Source organism: Mercenaria mercenaria, unplaced genomic scaffold (assembly GCF_021730395.1).
Source record: "Mercenaria mercenaria strain notata unplaced genomic scaffold, MADL_Memer_1 contig_3026, whole genome shotgun sequence".
Lineage (NCBI taxonomy): Eukaryota > Metazoa > Mollusca > Bivalvia > Venerida > Veneridae > Mercenaria > Mercenaria mercenaria.
Genome location: NW_026461128.1, coordinates 3,828 through 23,110, shown reverse-complemented (window position 1 = coordinate 23,110; position 19,283 = coordinate 3,828). Strand labels below are relative to the sequence as shown.

The following is a 19,283-nucleotide window of genomic DNA, read 5'->3' as shown; positions in this document are numbered from 1 at the left end:
GATCCATCAGTTTAGTATTTACAGCAAAGGGAGCGATCCATCAGCTCAGTATTTACAACACAGGGAGCGATCCATCAGCTTGGCATTTACAGCACAGGGAGCTATCGATAAATTCACTATTTACAGCAGAGGGAGCGATCGTTCAGGTCATTATTTTCAGAAAGGGAACGGTCAGTCAGCTCTGTATTAACAGCACAGAGAGTGATCGGTTTGTTCAGTATTTTCAGCAGATAGAGTATAGGTGAACTCAGTATTTACAGGACAGGGGGTATCGATTAGCTCAGTTTTTACAGCACAGGGAGTGATCGAACAACTCATGAATTACAGCATAAGGAGTATCGGATAGCACTGTATTTACGGACAGGGAGTATCAGTTAGCTCAGTATTTACAGCACAGGGAGTATTTATAGTACAGTGTGTATCAGTCAGCTTAGTATTTACAGCAGAGACAAAGATCATTCAGCTCAGTATTTTTAGCACAGGGAGCGATCTGTCAGGTCAGTTTTTTAGCATAGCTAGCGAACTGTCAGGTCAGTATTTAGAACACAGGGAGCGATCGGTCAGCTCGGTATTTTCAGCACAGGGAACGATGTGTCAGGTCAGTATTTACAGCACATGGAGGGATCGGTCAGGTCAGTTTTTAGCATAGCTAGCGAACTGTCAGGTTAGTATTTAGAGCACAGGGAGCGATCGGTCAGCTCAGTATTTTCAGCACAGGGAGCGATCGGGCAGGTCAGTTTTTTTAGCATAGCTAGCGAACTGTCAGGTCAGTATTTAGAACACAGGGAGCGATCGGTCAGCTCGGTATTTTCTGCACACGGAACTATCTGTCAGGTCAGTATTTACAGCACAGGGAGGGATCGGTCAGGTCAGTTTTACAGCAAAGACAGCGACCATTCAACTCAGTATGTATAGCAGAGGGTCAGTCTTAACAGCACAGGGAGCGGTCGGTCAGCTCAGTACTAACAGCATAGGGAGGGATCAGACGGCTCAGTTTTTACAATACAAGGATCTTTCAGCTAAGGCTGCCTACTTATTGGCTAAAATTGTGTAAAGTAACAATTATAAATCATCAAAAATATCTTTCAGAATTTATTTACAGACTTGTGCATTAAATGTATAGACATGTACAATATTCAAGTCATCATTTGTAATGTCTGAAATATTTGAAAACCTCCGATTTTTCAGATTCTAAGATATATTACTAAGCATTTCAATATCACAATTATATCTGTTTGTACTTCCGTTAAATTTCATCTAAATATCTTCAAATATAAATTTAATTTGAAATTCACACACATTATGTTAAAGGTGTGTCTCAGTGACAACACAGATATTTACCATTTTACAAGACACAATATAATATACCCAGTTATAAACTTCGGTAAGTTACATTGCAACATGAAACTACAAATTTTCACCGTATTTACGTTCATATATCATATCGGGGACATGATGTCATTTGCGACGTCATTTTCATTTGTGTCGTTGCGTTTAAAATGTTAAAAAAATAGTATATATCATTTATATAATAATAATTTATGTAGATGCGTATATAATTATAAAAAAGAAATTAGATTCGAATCGGGAATATATGCACTCTTCTTTTGCGGAATTATATTGCACTCCTAAAGTCAAGCAATATTTCCACTGCAGAACTCGTGCATATTTCTCATCTAATAACCTAAAACTATAACGGTTTCAAAAATGTCATAACAGAACTGTCATAAAATCATTTGACACTGACGTTTCAAGTATATCATACGTCTATTTGTTACAATGAAGATATTTCGATATTTCAGCAAACATAGCTAACATATGATAAAAAACAACACTACCACAAAAAAATCCTAATTTAGACATTATCGCACAAGAATGTTCCATATTTCAGAGCATAATTAATCAAAAGTCATTTGATGTATCGTTTGCATTCTTCTGTGCAAAAAGTACACTCGGTTCTAAATATCACTTAATGCAACTCTGGTGGAAGACGTAATGCCAAATTTAGATAAATTGTTTTTTGTATGTAATTATTTTTTTCAAACCAACTCTTCATGAATGCAAAATTTTACTAAACCCCGGGAATAAATTTCATTGCGATATGATGACTATGTCCTAAAAAGGGGAAAAAGCTGACATAAACTGTATGCATGAAAGAGATGTGACATCAGATTTTATCACACTGCTCTTTCTATAAATCAAGTGTCCAGGTTTTTGTTACTTGACGGATCTAAAAATAAACACCATATTTCTTGGTGCAAAAGTTAAGCATTGAAAACATATTTGGCTGAAATTTACTTCTGATGTCTTAACGGACTTCGGGCAATAGTCTTTGCTATTTACTGGCAAACAATTAAATAGGAGTAAAATATTTATTAAAGCTGTAGAAGACTTTCCATTAAAACAGTTTGAAATGTTGCACTTCATCGCATTCTTTACTACAATAGTAGTCAAAGATATCAATAAATCTTTAGATCTACTGCAGAATTCCAGTATCAATGGCAAATTGTTACATGACATTTAAAATAAATCGCCGGTCCATAGTTTGTACTATTGACCTGTCTATAGTTCAACATTAATACTCGCTGTATGAAAATAAATTGCTGATGTCATGCAATGAAACACCTATCGAATGGAAAGTAGTACAAAAAACTGTTACAATTTCTTATAAGATATATACTGTGTGATTAACGCAGTAACTGTCTTTGTCATAATTGTATATACATGTTTTTAATGTAGATTGAGTGTGTTAAATAAAATTATACATATAGACTAGAAACATCTGAAGTACGATGTATTATTCGTTTTATTACAGCTATTCAGAAATATAAATACTTTTTGCATTTCTCTTTATAAAAAGGACTGTTTAAAAGACATACGACAAATGCTGTAATGTAAGCTTGATATAAAACAGTTCTGTTGCACGTTATTTTCATGAAACACTGTCAACATTTATGCCAACTCAAGTTATCGTAATTTGCGTTATGATAAATTCATATTCAGAGTCCCACTTTCTTGGTAGTAAAATGAAAATATTTGGTATCATCACGTGTCACGCGGAATAAATTCGTTTTCTCTCTAACATACTGGTGTGCAGCTGCTTTCTGTTTTTCATCACAAATTCTGTATTCAAATATTGTCCCATCTATAATATCCATGTGAAATGTTTTCACCTTTGCTACTTGTGGCAGTGCAGGAAGACTGTCTATAAACTTGCACCACGTTGTCATACTCATTTTTACATATTTAAGTGTTATTTCTTTCAGATTCTTCATATCACACGGACGTGCTATAACATTGTAAGTAAAAGTAAAGTTCAATAACGTTAGAGTATTGAGACTGACTAATGACGGCAGCAGTCTGATAAGTCTTTCAGTAATAGTTTTGTAAGAGCAGATAGAAAAATAGTCATACAGCTCAAGATATTTTAATTTATCTGCTTTATACAGACTGTTACACACTTGTTTCATCATGTCACCGCTTTCAATACTAAGCTTACACGTTTCTAGATTGTCAGTGTTACAACTGACCGTACGGAATGAACTAAACCTAAAATCAACATGCTGAAGTTGTTTATGTTTTGATAGGTCTATCATGTGGTTGTCGCGATTCTCACAATATATATTAAACGCTAAATGCTTAAGACTTGTATTCTGATTCAGGTATGTACACAACGACAAACAAACATCATGTGGAATACTGACGGGATCAGTCCCTTTCATCTGAAGCGAAGTTAATTGTTGCATTTTCGGTAATATCGGAACAAGATGTGTTATGATTTTCTTGTCTGTTTCTAAGAAACTGACAGTTTCAAGCGTGAAAACATTTTTATCAAGTATTTTTTTGATTTCATTATTAATCCTGTCATCAATACTGCTGGATTTTATAGCTTTCAATTGATCACATTTTCCAAGATGTTTCACGGCAAGATAAACGGTTTCTTTATCAGTTTCTTTCATGTCCGACCAAAAATGTTCCAAATCTATCGATAGAACATATTTTGAAACAACATACTCACAATATCGTAGCAAATCAGATTCTGGTGAATGCGAAACGTAAATATCGGTAATATACACAGGTGTGTGAACATTTTTCACACTTGACATAGCTCCTTCGATACACATAAATATGCACATTTGAATATCTTTTATCAAATTATGATGATCCGAAGAAAATTCATGTTTCGGTAATGTATTTCTTTCCTCAACAACCAATTTGTCAACAAGTATTACGTCATAAATATACTCACTAACATTTGTCAGCAGCTGCGATTCTAATCCACAAAGCATAATAAACACATTTGACTGATCTAAGATATCAACAACCGTTTTGCAACTGCCAAAGTATTTCCTTAAGCACGTTTTGCATACGTCTGCATGATCATCGTTATTCATCATGTTCATCGGAAATGATTTCCGCGACTTCAACATTTCTTTGAGCTGACTAGCGACATACACAGCGGCTAGGTACTCTTGCACGGACTTGTGAAAAAATGAAAATAAAGATTTTTGACTTGAACTTGCAGGCAAACTTATGTCTTGCTCTTCTATTAAGATGCCTATGTTCAAACAATACTTTGTAACATTATTTGGTATGTTCAGGCGTTCTAATGCTGAGTTACTGAACGTCAGTTTGGTTTCTTTGTTTTTGTCAAAAAGGGTTTCGTACGCTAACTGTGAAAGATACTGTATAACACGGATGTTTTCTCGGAGGGCTTTGATATCACATAAGTAGTCAGGCAAAAGTGAAACGTCCATACGTGCTTGTGTAGCTATCTCGCATTCTTGTTTTTTTGAAGTCGTCTTCAGCGCATTCCTTTCAAAAAAGAGCGCTAACATATTACTGTATATAGCATACCACGAATTTTCTCGGAGTTTATCGTCAAACCATAGACATATTAATTGGTGCAAGATCAATGGTATGTGGCTGATATCGGAAAGTCGTCTGCTTTGAAGATCAGATTGACATTTCTCTGCATTTTTGCTTTGTTGAAAACTGTCGTTTAAAAGTTTGACTGTTTTCTCAGTGAAGCGTTTCATTTGATATGTATCTATTCCGCGTAGTTTGATTCTTTTATCTACCTCAGTATCACTTATTTGCAAGGTATCAAATTTCCATTGTCTTGAAGTTGTTATAATGGTATAATTAGCATCGAGCTCGCGTCCTGGAAGTCCTGGGGTCAGAAATTGCGAATCATGTTTACATTCTGGTATCCATTCATCGAGACCGTCAAGTACAATAAGACATTTACCTGATTCATTTTGTAAAATATCTCCAAGCGCAGGATCATGATATGATTTCTCTAACATTTTTTCTATACTGTCACAATCGGAAGAGTATCGCAGTAAAACATAAAATAAGAATTTAAAGTTTTGCATTTCTTTTACTATCATAATGTCAGATTTGTCTAAACTGATTTCTTGATGCGAATGAGCGATACACCAGAAATGCACAAGCATTTTACAAAACATGCTTTTCCCCGTGCCAGCGTCTCCGATTACGTAGATGTATTTGGCGGGCTTTTCTTTATTTCTGACCACTTCGTGCATAGATATTTCAACTTCTTCCCATTCTTTAGACTTTTCATTCTTTATTTCTACAGTCATCCAGGGACGAACGTACACATCATTTACATTCCTCTGCTTTCTATGCGGTTTTAGAGGCACGGAAGATACCTTTTCGACGTACTTTTCATATCGTTTGATCAGCTTTACCTGAAAGTCTTAAAAAATAAGTGGCAATTACTTAAAAGATTAACCTTTCCATTCAACATTCACCAGTAATCAGACTCTCATGCCATGAAACAGAACAGTGTCACGCCGTAAGAATACTACTATCATATGGTTCAGTTGCTATGTTGGAACACTGCAAAAAGGAAACATTACACCAAAATAAGTGGCAGCCCCTTTTAGGTGTTAGTAACAAAATTATCCTTTTGTTTTCATGGGAAATAAACACAAGCAGGGTAACTTAATAAAATAAACAAGAGGGCTATGCTGGCCCTATATCGCTCACCTGAGTTAAATTGCTAGCTTGAACAAATTGCTTTGCTAAAGCTTAAAAACAAGATAGTGGGTCAGTAGGTCATATTCATGGTCACTGAAAGTCAGTTTTAAGACTGGTGTGCAAAACTGTACATGTCATCCAAATTTCAAGGCTGTATCCAAAAAAACACAAGACAGTAGGTCAGCAGGTCAAGGTCACAGTCGGGTGACACCTTTTCACTTGGGGTCATCCGGTAAATATAATTAAGCAATCTAGGAAATATGATCTGATAATTTTTGAAATATTTTTCCTATATACCTCATATATTAAGTGACCCCTGGGGCGAGGCCTCTTTCCACCCAAGGGGGCATACATCGAACAATCTTGTTAGAGATCAACCAGGCAATGATACATACAAAATATCAAAGGCATAGGCCTTGAAATTTCAGACAAGAAGATTTTCAAAGTTTTTCCTATATAAGTCTATGCAAAACTTGGGACCCCCAGGGCAGGGCCTCTTTCACCCCAGGGGCATAATTTGAACAATTTTGGTAGTAGACCACTAGTCAATGCAACATACCAAATAACAAAAGCATAGGCTTTGAAGTTTCAGATAAGAATATTTTTAAGTTTTTTCCTATGTAAGTCTATGTAAAACTTTGGACCCCCTGGTTGGGGCCTTATTTCAACTCGGGGGCATAATTTGAGCAATTTTGGTAGTAGACCACTAGGCAATGCAACATACCAAATATCAAAAGCATAGGCCTTGCAGTTTCAGGGAAGAAGACTTTTAAAGTTTTTTCCTATATATGTTTATGTAAAACTAGGAAATCCCGTGGCAGGGCCTCATTTCACCCCAGGGAAATAATTTGAACAATCTTGGTAAAGGCCCATTAGATGATACCACTTACTAAATATCAAAGCCCTAGACCTCATGGTTTTGGACCAGAAGATGTTCAAAGTTTTTCCCTATAGTAAGTCTATATAAACCATGTGACCCCCGGAGCGGGGCCATATTTGACCCTAGGGAGATAATTTGAACAATCTTGGTAGAGGCCCACTAAATGATGCTACATGTTAAATATCAAAGCCCTAGGACTTGTGGTTTTGGACAAGAAGATTTTTTAAGGTTTTTCATTTCGGTTGCTATGGCAACCAGTGTTCTGTACAAAATTCAATTCTTTGAACAAAGTTTAAAGAAGACCATCCAAGGATCATCCCTGTGAAGTTTCATCAAAATTGGCTCGGTGGTTTAGGAAGTGATGTTGTTAAAGGAAAGTGTGGACGGACGACGGACGGACGCCGGACGCCGGACGGTGAGTGATCACAATAGCTCACTCTAAGCTTTTGACTCAGGTGAGCTAAAAAGGTAACTCTAATACTTCATTGTAAGCATACACGATGAAAGGTAAGGGTAGATTTCCCAAAAGCACAGCACTCCAAGCACAGCCATAGAGTCATGCATCGCAAAGTAGGCCTATTACAAAACGAAGCTGCAACAGAAAAATATTGTAGACGGGTTGCTTCAAAAATCAAACAACAAGTACATTTCAATTTTATGCAAAACACAGAACAAGTCGGATGGCGCGTTGGAATTTTGGGTTAAACACTTAGCAAATATGTTTCAGCAGACGTAACGTTCTCAAATGCGTTATTTCCCACATGTCTAAGAGGGTTACGTTTCTGAGTGCATGTCTAAAACTGTTTTTTCAAAACACAAGTGCAAAGTTTACAAGAGTTCCGCAATGCAGAGCAATATACGCCCGAAGGCATGACTTTTGACCCCCAAAGTGTGACCTTGACATCCGAAACATACGCTCTGAACGTCGTCTCGATGTAGTGAACATTTGTGCCAAAATGTTTTAAAATCCTTCAAGCACTTCAAAAGTTACAGAGTGGACATAAAACAATGTCATATCACTTTTGACCCCTAAGTGTGACTTTGACTTAAATTGATGTAAGCCATCCGAAACATGCGTCTTGATGTGGTGAACATTTGTGTCAAGTTTCTTTAAAAATACTTTTAGCAGTTCAAGAGTCACAGAGCGGACATGAGACAAAGTCAAATTACCTTTGACCCCCAAGTACAGTATGACCAAAACGTTAAAGTAAGCAATTCGAAACATGCGCTCTGCATGCCGTCTCGATGTGGTTAACAGTTGTATCAAGTTTCTTTAAAACTTTACAAAGGGTTCAAGAGTTAATAAAGTGCGGACGTACTCACGCACGGACACCGGCGTAATAACATACGTACATTCGGTGGTCAAAGCTTTGAAATGCAGAGAAGGGTCCATATATCTCTCAAAAGCCAACGTATTTATAATAATTTAATGATGTATGTAGTTATGAGCATTTAATACTTTCATATAAAAGAAACATTTTTGATCAAGAAAATATAATTCTTCTTGGACATGTAGAGAAACACCAAAGTGACATAATTTGGACATTTTCTGTTTTGATGTATTTCACTTGACATTTTATAGTGAACTAGATTACGCGACAATGGTTAAATAGTACAAGGTATCTTACGATTGATAGGTTAGTATTCTCAATATTCATTTATGTTTCTAACTCTTCTTAGCAAACTTAAGGTAGATATTCCTGACACAACTCTGAATTTATTCAGCTTACTGGCTCGAGTGCGCCCATTTCTGGTATACATTGCTAAAGAAGTGATCGTATTGAAATAATATGGGCCTGAAAGTTTGCATTAAGGTACTAAGTAACTATATGTGAGTCTTCTTTTTTAAAGAGTCACTCCGCCGCCTACCCCACCAAAACAAAATAAAATGAAATGAAAAAATAAAATAAATGATCAAATGAAAACAAACGAATAAATAGAAATAGAATCTACCACGAAAAACATAAGTTTGAGTAATATAACTTCGCATTCGTAACAAACTGAAAAATATAAAATTACTGAGAATACTTCTTGTGAAATCGTAAAGAGCATAATGTTTGATATTTACTATTCCGAAATTTACATTGATACATAAAACTGATATTTACTAACTCAAAATTTTTATTTGATAGTTCGAAATCACTAATTAATTAAATCGAAATTTCTATCTATTATTTTAAAATTTCGACTATAAATCGCATAGTTTTAACTCAAGGGGAGGGGGTAGCATGTTGGTGCATTATTTCATTTAAAATTGTTTATGTCGTTATTTTCACATTTTTATAGCAGGACTCTGCGAGCTGGAGCGAAGATTCGGTGCATAGATAGGTATTTATCATTGTTCATCCATATGTCACACCCATGTAGAATCTTGACTTAATGGTGATAATATGTATGAAGCTTCATTGGAATACATTTAAAATTGTGGTAATCTACTACCTAATTACACTACGTGATTTTAAGATGGGACTGCTTAGCGAGTGTCCCCTCTTATGCCTATCAAAGACAGAAATAAACTGTTCACACACATCCTCACTTCTGACATAGTTATCATATATATAAAGTATTATTGGAATCTATTTATGATAGGGCTCAGTTTGTGTCCCAATCTTAAATGGAAATGCGGTGAATGGATGTTCCCACCATTGCCCACGCCAGAAAAAAATGTCTATCGTATCTACGTTTCGTGGTGATTGCATGTTGGGAGTGTCATTGGAATCCATTGAAACTGTGACAGTAATTCCCTCTGCAAACTGTTACGTCAAAAATATGAGGGGATACAGTGCATTATTCAAACCATCGCCCACTCAAGAAAAGTATCCAGCACTTCTACCTTTTACGGGGATTACATGCAGGAAGTTTCAATGGAACCCCTTACAACTGTAATCACTAGTTTGATTTGAGGATGAATTATTATAATATTAATCTCTTTAATATATGAAATTAGTTTGCTCCACATATTTTACAAAAGACTGACAGCATGACAAACCTGCAAACCGACCGTCCAACCAGCCACAGAAGCATTTTTATATACCCCAATCCTAAACCCTAAACTCTGTTTTCAGGTATATAAATATCACAACATTTGAATACAAGTTGCAAGTACGTAGTAAAGGCCTTAAGTGGACTTTACACTTTTAATTTTCTTGATTAAATTTGTATTTGTCTTGTCGTCTTTTTTTTTCCAGTTAGATTTAAAGTTGCACCGACACAATTATAGGTCATATAGCGATTTTCCAGCTTTGATGGTCGTGGGAGACCCCAGGTGGCCCTCCCTGCATTATTTCATCACTAGCGGGCACTTGGCTTGAACCGCCGACCTTCCGTATGTCAGCTGGATGGCTTCCTCACATGAAGAATTTAACGCCTCGAGTGAGGCTCGAACCCATATCGACGAGGGGCAAGTGATTTGAACCACTCGGTCACGGAGGCCACTTTGTCGTCTTTAAGCTAAGAATCATATATTCTATGTTTTCACTGCCTTCCTGTAACTATTTTCTTTTGACAGTAATGTCGTTTTCATTTGAACAGAAAATTAGATATGAATAATACATGCAGACTATCGCATTGCCTCACAAAAGTCAATATATAAACTTTACAATACATGATATATTGAATCCGGTATATCGATACCTCCACAAAAGGACAGTATTACCCCTCTCACACATACGGCGCGTATAGCTACGTCTAGCCACGGATAGAAACTAAATAATTCGTATCTATCCATACCTGACCCGTAGGCTTAATGTAGTAATCCGTATCAATCCGTATGGCGCAGGTACGGATCGATACGGATTACTACGTATCAATCCGTGACTAGACGTAGCTATCCGCGCCGTATGTGTGACTGGGGTATATGTTTTTTTACTACTTACAATGCAGAAATTGCAAAATGTAACAGATCAAAGGCCATTTCTCAAGGAAAAATTCTAGAAAAATATTTCAACGAAATACACATCTAGGCTTGGCAGTCACGCTGGTAACTTCTGTGAAGTTACCTATAATTCAAACCAGTCGTAAAAGGGATGTTTGTTTGTTTGTTTTGGGTTTAACGCTGTTTTTCAACAGTATTACAGTGATGTAACGGAGGGCAGTTAACCTAACCAGTGTTCCTGGATTCTGTACCATTACAAACCTGTTCTCCGCAAGTAACTGCCAACTTCCCCACATGAATCAGAGATGGGGGACTAATGATTTCAGACACAATGTCGTTTATCAAATATTCAGGGAGAACATACGCTCCGCCCGAAAATCGAACTCGCGACCCTGTGATTTGTAGACCAACGCTCTACCTACTGAGCTAAGCGGGGTGTAGCAACAATCAAAGATCTAGCGGGCAAAGCGTAATGACACCACCTAAAAACATTTAAAACAGACCATGACGATAATATGAACAACTATGCTTCTCACTCATCATTTGTCAGGTTTGATGAAATCTAGCCTAACTGTATACAGCAAGTATTGTGGATACTGTAAATATCACAAATCAAGTGCCTCTGCTGAAAATCACTGAACAGGAACATGCCAGTGAAATGCAGAACTAGGCTTGGTTCTTATAACTCCTGTAAGTTTTGGTGGAAGTCTGTCCATAGGTAAATAAGAAATAGACAAAATATCATACAATTTAAAAAATAAATCCGTTGAAACTCACTCAACAGGAAGCTACGGATGCGTGTTATATGCATTATGATAAAATTTGTAAAATTGTCCAAGAAAGACTTCGCACAGATCTTTCGTGTAAGGGTTGGTGGAAATCCACCCTATTATACAAGAGAAGTTGCTGAAAAAAAACACCCAAAAAGAACATACCAATGATATGCAAAATTAGGCTTGCCAATGACCACTTTGCGTAGTCTGATGATATTTCTCCTCGTGATATCCTATATTTCCCCCGGAAAAGATAAATACAACAAATCAAGGGCTATAACTCCACTAAAAATCACTGAACTGGACAATTCCGACAATATTCGCAATGAGGATTGGCACAATCACTCCAACAGGGTTCGTTGAAAATCTGCCATAAGGGAAGTGGCCAAAAGACCATAAAATTGGATGAACCATGGACCATAACTCTGATGAAAATTATCCAACATAAAATAGGCACAATTAGTCTTGTCAACAAGCACTCCTGTAAGGAGTAGTAGTAGCTTTTAAGATTAAAATCAGTTTCTGACAACTTTGTCAGGGAGTCGACTCTTTGGCTAAGTGGTTTAAGCAATCGCCTTCTACTGGTGCTGCTTGGGCACTTGTTGTTTAGAATATAAAAAGGATCTTAATGACCAACATATAAATAGATTGTAACATTCAATTTTACTATTATCAACTATAAAATAAATTACCTGCTTTCTTCTTGCTATTCTCAGCTTCTTTTCTAGAGTCGGTATCATCCGTCCTCGATCCATCAGTTAAGCTCTTTCTATCCTGTATCAAGTAATTTCAATAGCCGCTTTATATTTGGTTTAAATGTGATTTATTCCTCTATGGTTGCATAGAGGATATATCAATATATTTAAAAGAATCTACATAAGAAAACAACTTCACGAATTCTGCGAAAATATCGCATATTACTGTGTATATAAGACAAAATGTTCACCGTTAACCAAAAAGAAAGAGGACATCATCTGATTCACCTATTTTAAAACTGAATAGTGAGAGCACTTTTCTATATGTAGGCGATTTATGGAGAAAAAAATGTAGATAAAGGATAAGAGTTCTGTCTTTTAGCAACAGTTATGTAACAATGGCCGTTTTTTAAATAAGTTGTATTGATTCATAACGTCTATCATGAACATATTTCATTTCTGCATCCGTGATAAATTGTGCGTGATAAAGGAAACAATTTCAAATTTTGTCAAGATAAATTCTTTTAAGACAATAAATGAAGGACAATTCAAACCATTACCCTGAAGTTACACAAAAAGATAGATTGAAAACAAAACAACACCTTTTAGACAAGAAATTATTTTTAACTATGTCATGATTCGTTTAATAGTCTTACCATATTGGGGTTTCTTGTTTTCAATCCCGGTTGAGATGGATATATGTGTTCTAAATTGCCTAGTATAACTTTATGTTTACGGTCCAACTCCAACTTTGATTCTTGAAGTTTCTGCTCTAGATTCTCTTTTGTTTCTATTCCTTTCATCGTCAGCTGTTTTTTTATTTGGGTTAAATGCTGTTCAAGTTTCTTTCCTGTCTGCACGAGTTCAGCTTTGATATCTAAACCTTTTCCCTCAATACCGCTTTTGCCTTCGGAAGCCGTAGATCGTATTTCATCTTCTTTCTTCAACAATTCCTTTCTGATGTTCTGTCCTGTCTCCTCTAGTTCAGATTTAATATCTAAACCTTTCTCTGCGACAACATTTATGCCTTCAGTAGCTGCAGTTTTTATTGCATCTTCTTTCATCACCAATTCCTTCCGGATGTTATGTCCTGTCGCCTCGAGTTCAGAATTAATATCTAAACCTTTACTCTCAAGCTCGCGTTTTCCTTCAGCAGCTGTATTTCTAAGTTCATTTCCTGCATCACCTACCGTTTTTTCAAGCTCTCTTTCCTTCTCGTTGATTGCAGCCATGGCAACACGACGGATTTCGGCCTCGTCTTTTGTTGATATAAAGAAAGCATCCTGCTTTAGCTGTAAAATGGATCAATTAGTTTTAAGCTAATTTAAAACTACATGTAATTTTTGATATGATCAAATGCAAATTAGCAATTTAATTTGTTTATTGTTTTACTTAATGGTGTACGTGCATAATATTAATAGTTTAATGATAGAACATGACACTCTATATCTTAACTTTACTGACTTTCTCCATAGATTTTATAAGATAATTAGAATTCGATAGAAACAATGTGTCAAACGCTGTTTTCGTAATCACTTTGTATACAACGTGATAAATCAATTGTGTTAGTGGCCCTATTGTTAATTACATAAAACCAATATCGCAAAAATATTTGACATTTCACATAACAATCTGAAAACTTTTGTCATTGAAATATAAACTTGTAAATCACAATATGAGTGTACAAACCATGATTTTTACCTCTTTCATGTCTGTCTAGCTTAGTAATTGTAACTGCGCTGAGAATAAGGTAAGAGTTTACATGAACTGACTAGAAACATTATTAAGAGTTGTAGGCAGAAGACTCCTTACACTTTATTTATTCTATTACATTCTTCAGATATTTGCATCAACAGAAACAGTTTCTGTTAGAATGAAATATAATCCTGTAAATCCCAAACGTGTGTCCAAACTATACATTCATAGATATTAGCTTAGTGACTGCAGCTGTGCTATGAATAAGGTAAACAGCTTACACAAACTGGCTAGAAATATTATTAGAATTGTTCTTGTGGTCGATTTGCTGTATTATATTTTTCTGTGTTCATATGAAAAAAAGACACCTGAATGGTTTTCTATGTCAGACTGTCAAAGGTTGTCAATACAAGCAGGAATTTAATGAAAAAAGTCTTTAAATGCTGCATGTAAGGATACATCTTTGAAATCTTGTTACCTCTACTAGTTTTTTGACAGCATCTTTAGATTCTTGTCTGTGTTTTATTTCGGTTTCATCTTCCAACAGTTCTATCATATCATCTATATAACTGTTAACCTCAGTGTTTTCTAGTTCCATACTGTTAGAATGAAATATAGCGTTTCTAGACTTGCGTACCTGTAAAAAAACATAGGAAGAGTACAACTGGAACTAATGATGACAAACGGTATTAACAAGTAATAAACTAACAACAATAAAACAACTGTATGTGTCACCTTTATCGTAGTCTTCTACTGACTGAGTTATCTTTTTCTCTTAATTTTATCATTTCAGTACACTTCTATCTAAGTTCTGATTATCTTTGTGTTGGAGAAAAACGGACATAATTATATATATAAAAAAATAAATGAATAAACATTGAGTCTGAACACAAAATACCTGTATCGGTAAGTGGTGAAGTATATTTAAGTTATATTCGTTAATCGTTATTGGTATTTTAGGTCCTATAGTATATGTAACATTGCATTGAAAGTAAGAATGTTTTTATCTTGTACACCATCTTAAACCCTGAACTGTATGCAAGGCATGTATAGACGGGTTGTGAATTAACACTATCCCATTAGCAACCGTGACTCAATTAATGTAGGAAATTAAAGCGATCTTTTCCATGTTTTGTGTTCATTAACAAATTAGGATTATGATTTCTTCTATAAAACTTTACAGCTTACATTTCACACAACTATTGAAACCAAATATATTATTAAAGAACAGCTATAAAATATATCCAGTAGTCCAATATTTACCCTTGAGAAAACATCTGTATCAGTTATCTCACACTTGATGTGTTGTTGAAATTCTATGTTGTTTATCAGAACATGCAACAAACCAAGACAGTCAAACTCTGCCGCTCTACTTTTCTTTGCTTCATATCCCGGAGCATTTATGAAACACTTTGCGACAGTCCATTGTTCAGTGGACCATTGCTGTGCGTCCGTGTTTTTCCAGTTTGGAGCTGGCGGGGTTGAAGCATGGAGTTGAATTATTTCATCGTAGATGGCGCCACATACCTTGTTTGGACATGAAATTTTCCCTCGTGGATGTAGACAGTTACAGTACATTTGGCCAAGAGGACACTGCCTAGTTTTAGTTTGGACATGGTCAGGCTGAAGTGTGTGTACATCGCAAAGTCCACATGACACTGCCGAAAGATTGTGTTTCTGTTTAACTTTCTTTAAGATAGCAACATGTTGCTGGTTAACAAGGTGGTCACAGAATGGTTCCAAACCTTCCTTTACGTATTTTATACCAAGACCTGCTCTCACCCAGTTTCTGTACTTTATGTTCTCAAGCTGCGCTTTGTGCTCCATGATTGAGTTTTATCTGTAAGAAATGATTAAACACTTATCGTCGTTATTTTAGAGGCATTTGGTTAACATCAGTCCGTCAATATTGAATCAATATTTGATGCAATTTATAAAAAAACGCTATGATAATGTCGTATTTATTTATTAAAGACATTATACAATATTTTATTTAAAGTATGGTGCAGCTGTTGAAGGTACACAAGTTCTAAAATGACGGAATGTTATGTGCATAACAGAGTAATCTGACAGGCTGGAAAACAAACCAATTGCACTGATGGCAAATCCAGTCCCAGTCATTAGGTTAGCAGTTTGGAGCGAGCCTATTGCATAGGATCTGGTAACTTCAATTCAATACGAGACTAATTGTTATACTCCGTGTTTCCATGAAATCTACCCTCTTAAGTTTTACTTTTAATTATGAACTAAAATCATCGCATTTAATAACGTTTGATGCATGAAGTGACATACTCTACTTCTCTTTTTAGCTCACCAGATCACAAAGTGCTCAAGGTGAGCTATTGTGACCGGTCATTGTCCGGCGTCCGTCAGCGTCCATCGTCCGTCAACATTTGCCTTGTGAACATTCTAGAAGCCACATTCAAAACCCAATCTTTATGAAACTTGGTCAGAATGTTAGTCTTAATGATTTTTATGTCAAATTAGAATCTGGGTTATTTGAGGTAAAGAACGAGGTCACATGGTCAAATCAAAGGAAAAGTTTGTGAACACTCTAAAGGCAACTGTTGTCACTCAATCTATATAAGACTTGGTCAGATTGATTGTCTCGATGATCTTTAAGTTGAATTTGAAACTAGGTCACTTTGGGTCAAAAGCTAGGTTTGTAGGCCAGATAAACTCAGGTGAGCGATACAGGGCCATCATGGCCCTCTTGTTTCTAATACTAGTTGCAAAATCACACGTAGTATGTTTGCTTAAAATAACACAAGTTGTCTATGTCCATACCATTGCTTTCAATGTGTATCACATATTTAATTTCAGCTTAAACATACTGCGAACGGGTCGATATAAAAGTTGCAGCGTAATATCACTATAGTTTGATAATGATGAACTATACTATATACGTTTCTATGACGCTCGATATTTTTTAAACCAATAATTCGGTATTATCTAGATTAATTCTTTAGCCGAGTAATATACTATAACAGTGCTTAACAGTGCTTAAGTGAAACTGTAATGCTGTTGTGGTAATGCAAAGTCAACAAACTATCAAAACGAATAAAAACCTATAGTTCTATTGTGTTCAAGATGCAAGTATTTTCCATTTCTATAGTTTTTGTCATTTTGTACATGTTTAGAATACACCTACATGTACATAAAATACCCAAGTAGCCTGTAGTTAATTTTGTAGTTATTATGTGAAGTGTTGATTCCTTATATATTCCTTGCATATCCAAATATTCAATCTAGAGTATTATCACGAAATATGTCAAAAATTATTTCCTTGTTTTTAACACTATATCGATAAGATGATGATATTTGCTTACTATATAAAAGGAAGTATTCATTATAACAATAACACAATAAAATATGCTTCATCATTACATTAGAATTATTATCTCTTATATTGTTCGTATCTTTGCATGATTTCTTTCAGTTACCAGAATGTTATACCAATTATTGGTGACTAACTTAACATTACACAATCAAATCCTGACATTACACACAGGTGTGTTCATTTGCTTTAATGTGTCAGAGAATTTCTGCGAACAGCACCATTCATCCAGACAGGAAACCTGTGCTAGTGACCAAATGAAGTTTAAAGATACAATATGTATGCAAAAGATTAGACTTTTTTTGTAGATGTGTTAAAATCATTTAGTTGAATTTTAAGCCTTAAAGATAAAATGACCATACAATTTGACCATCCTTAACTCACAAAATTAAATGTTTCCAGAACTTTCAAGACAATATTTCTTGCTGATGCTGCTTATTATACAGTGAATGAGAATAAAAATACAACAGCTTTTTTCTCATTAAATTGTTTCATAATAATGCAGAGAATATGTACATAAAGTCAAAAAATCAATTGAAAACAAAAGTAAACAGTTTTCTTATTTAAAAGGCATATTCCGAGTTCGCATAATTCCCTATTTTACTGACAAACCCGGTCTTAAGCTGGCCTTGCTTATTTGTTTTATGACTATGAAGATATTAAAAACAAAATTAATGCATACAATTTATCACTCATTACAATTTCTTTATTAAAATGAGATCTAAGAATACGAGACATGCATACTATTTATGGCATCCTCTCCATAAGATGAATTAAGATTAATGTTTTTTTTAATGTGATACAGATAACCATCTCCTATTCACTGATTAAAGGTATTTTTATATGTGCAGTTATAGAGTCAATAAACGCCGGGTTAAATGTATTATGCAAACTGAGTAAAATACAACAAATTAACAAAAGCCAGGCATACGCAATTTTAATTCTCCGCGCCCACAGGCGCAGAGTGTTTGTGATGGCTTTGTGTGAGTGCAGTGGGCAGTGTATGTCGTAAATAAAAAATATTTTCTTTCGATTTGCTAAATTTCAAATTTTTATTTCAAATGTCTGCTCAGCATTTAAATGCATTTTAAAGTACTCAATGTAGGTTCTTTAGCAATATTAGAACAATGTTCTTTCTTGAGAGGTGGCTGATTGCACAACTTAGAGAGTTTGACTTTGCAAAATAGTAGTTGATCAGTAAATGACTGTATAAAGTGGTAAAGGTGTTTATAGTAGCGGACTGTTTAGTCAATATTGCTACGTATTCAGAAGCTGTTCTCCTAAGGAGGAGGTAAAGAAAACAACAACAAAAGCAATACCATCTAAGTAAATACACCAAGGTAATCCTGTAACTCTTGGGTTATGTTTTTTTGTTCCTTTTAAACTGTGAGTTTCACGCCCCTATGTGGGATAAACTGATGTTTGTTGTGTTTCATTCATTGTACATCGTAGACTAAAGACGATATACCCGGCCTTATCTATTCCATGGTGCCATTGTGAAATATCAAAGATTTATTAATTCATTTATTTTTTTTTGTTTTATTTTAACGCCAGTTTTCAAAAGTATTTCAGTTGTATAACGGTAGGCAGTTAACCTAACCAGTGTTCCTGGGATCTATGCTAGTGCAAACCTGTTCTCCGCAAGTAACTGCCAGCATCCCAACATGAATCAAAAGGACTTCTGATTACAGACACAATGTCGTTTATCAAATTTACATGGAGAACATAATGTTTCTGGAATGAATATTTATACTATTGATTTTCTCGGTAACTGACTGATAACTAAATTCCTCTGTACTACCGAGGCGATCGAAAGTAGTTTATTCAATTATAACTATTTTAAGACACTGTTTATATCAATTCATCGGATGGCATGTAGGACATGCGATGTCTTATCTCCACTGCAACAAAATCCTTTAGGTCAGAAAAAAAACAAGATCAGCTGATTAAATGTTTGTATAGTTAGGCCTAAAAGGAAGATTCGTTGTTTCCGGTAACATGCTCAAAAAATAGGGTAGGTAGG

The 19,283-nt window shown here is 35.3% G+C and overlaps 1 protein-coding gene across 1 annotated transcript; it reads right to left on the bottom strand.

Moving 5' to 3' along the window:
* Positions 1 to 1,079: 1,079 nt before the first annotated feature.
* Positions 1,080 to 15,781, bottom strand: LOC128552680 (uncharacterized). The gene is made up of 5 exons (XM_053533723.1): positions 15,187 to 15,781; positions 14,402 to 14,560; positions 12,885 to 13,520; positions 12,226 to 12,307; positions 1,080 to 5,722 (listed from the first exon to the last, which is right to left on the bottom strand). Exons 1-5 carry the CDS (start codon positions 15,748 to 15,750, stop codon positions 3,000 to 3,002), a joined length of 4,164 nt encoding a protein of 1,387 aa, XP_053389698.1. The 5' UTR covers positions 15,751 to 15,781; the 3' UTR covers positions 1,080 to 2,999.
* Between the last annotated feature and the right edge of the window lie 3,502 nt (positions 15,782 to 19,283).

Bases quoted from the DNA above. Each gene is read 5' to 3' on its own strand.
- LOC128552680 (XM_053533723.1), bottom strand. From the start codon at position 15,750: ATGGAGCACAAAGCGCAGCTTGAGAACATAAAGTACAGAAACTGGGTG. The intron at 13,521-14,401 runs GTAACAAGATTT...TCCATTTTACAG, and splicing joins CTGTCAAAAAACTAGTAGAG to CTAAAGCAGGATGCTTTCTT. The intron at 12,308-12,884 runs GTAAGACTATTA...TACTTGATACAG, and splicing joins AAACAAGAAACCCCAATATG to GATAGAAAGAGCTTAACTGA.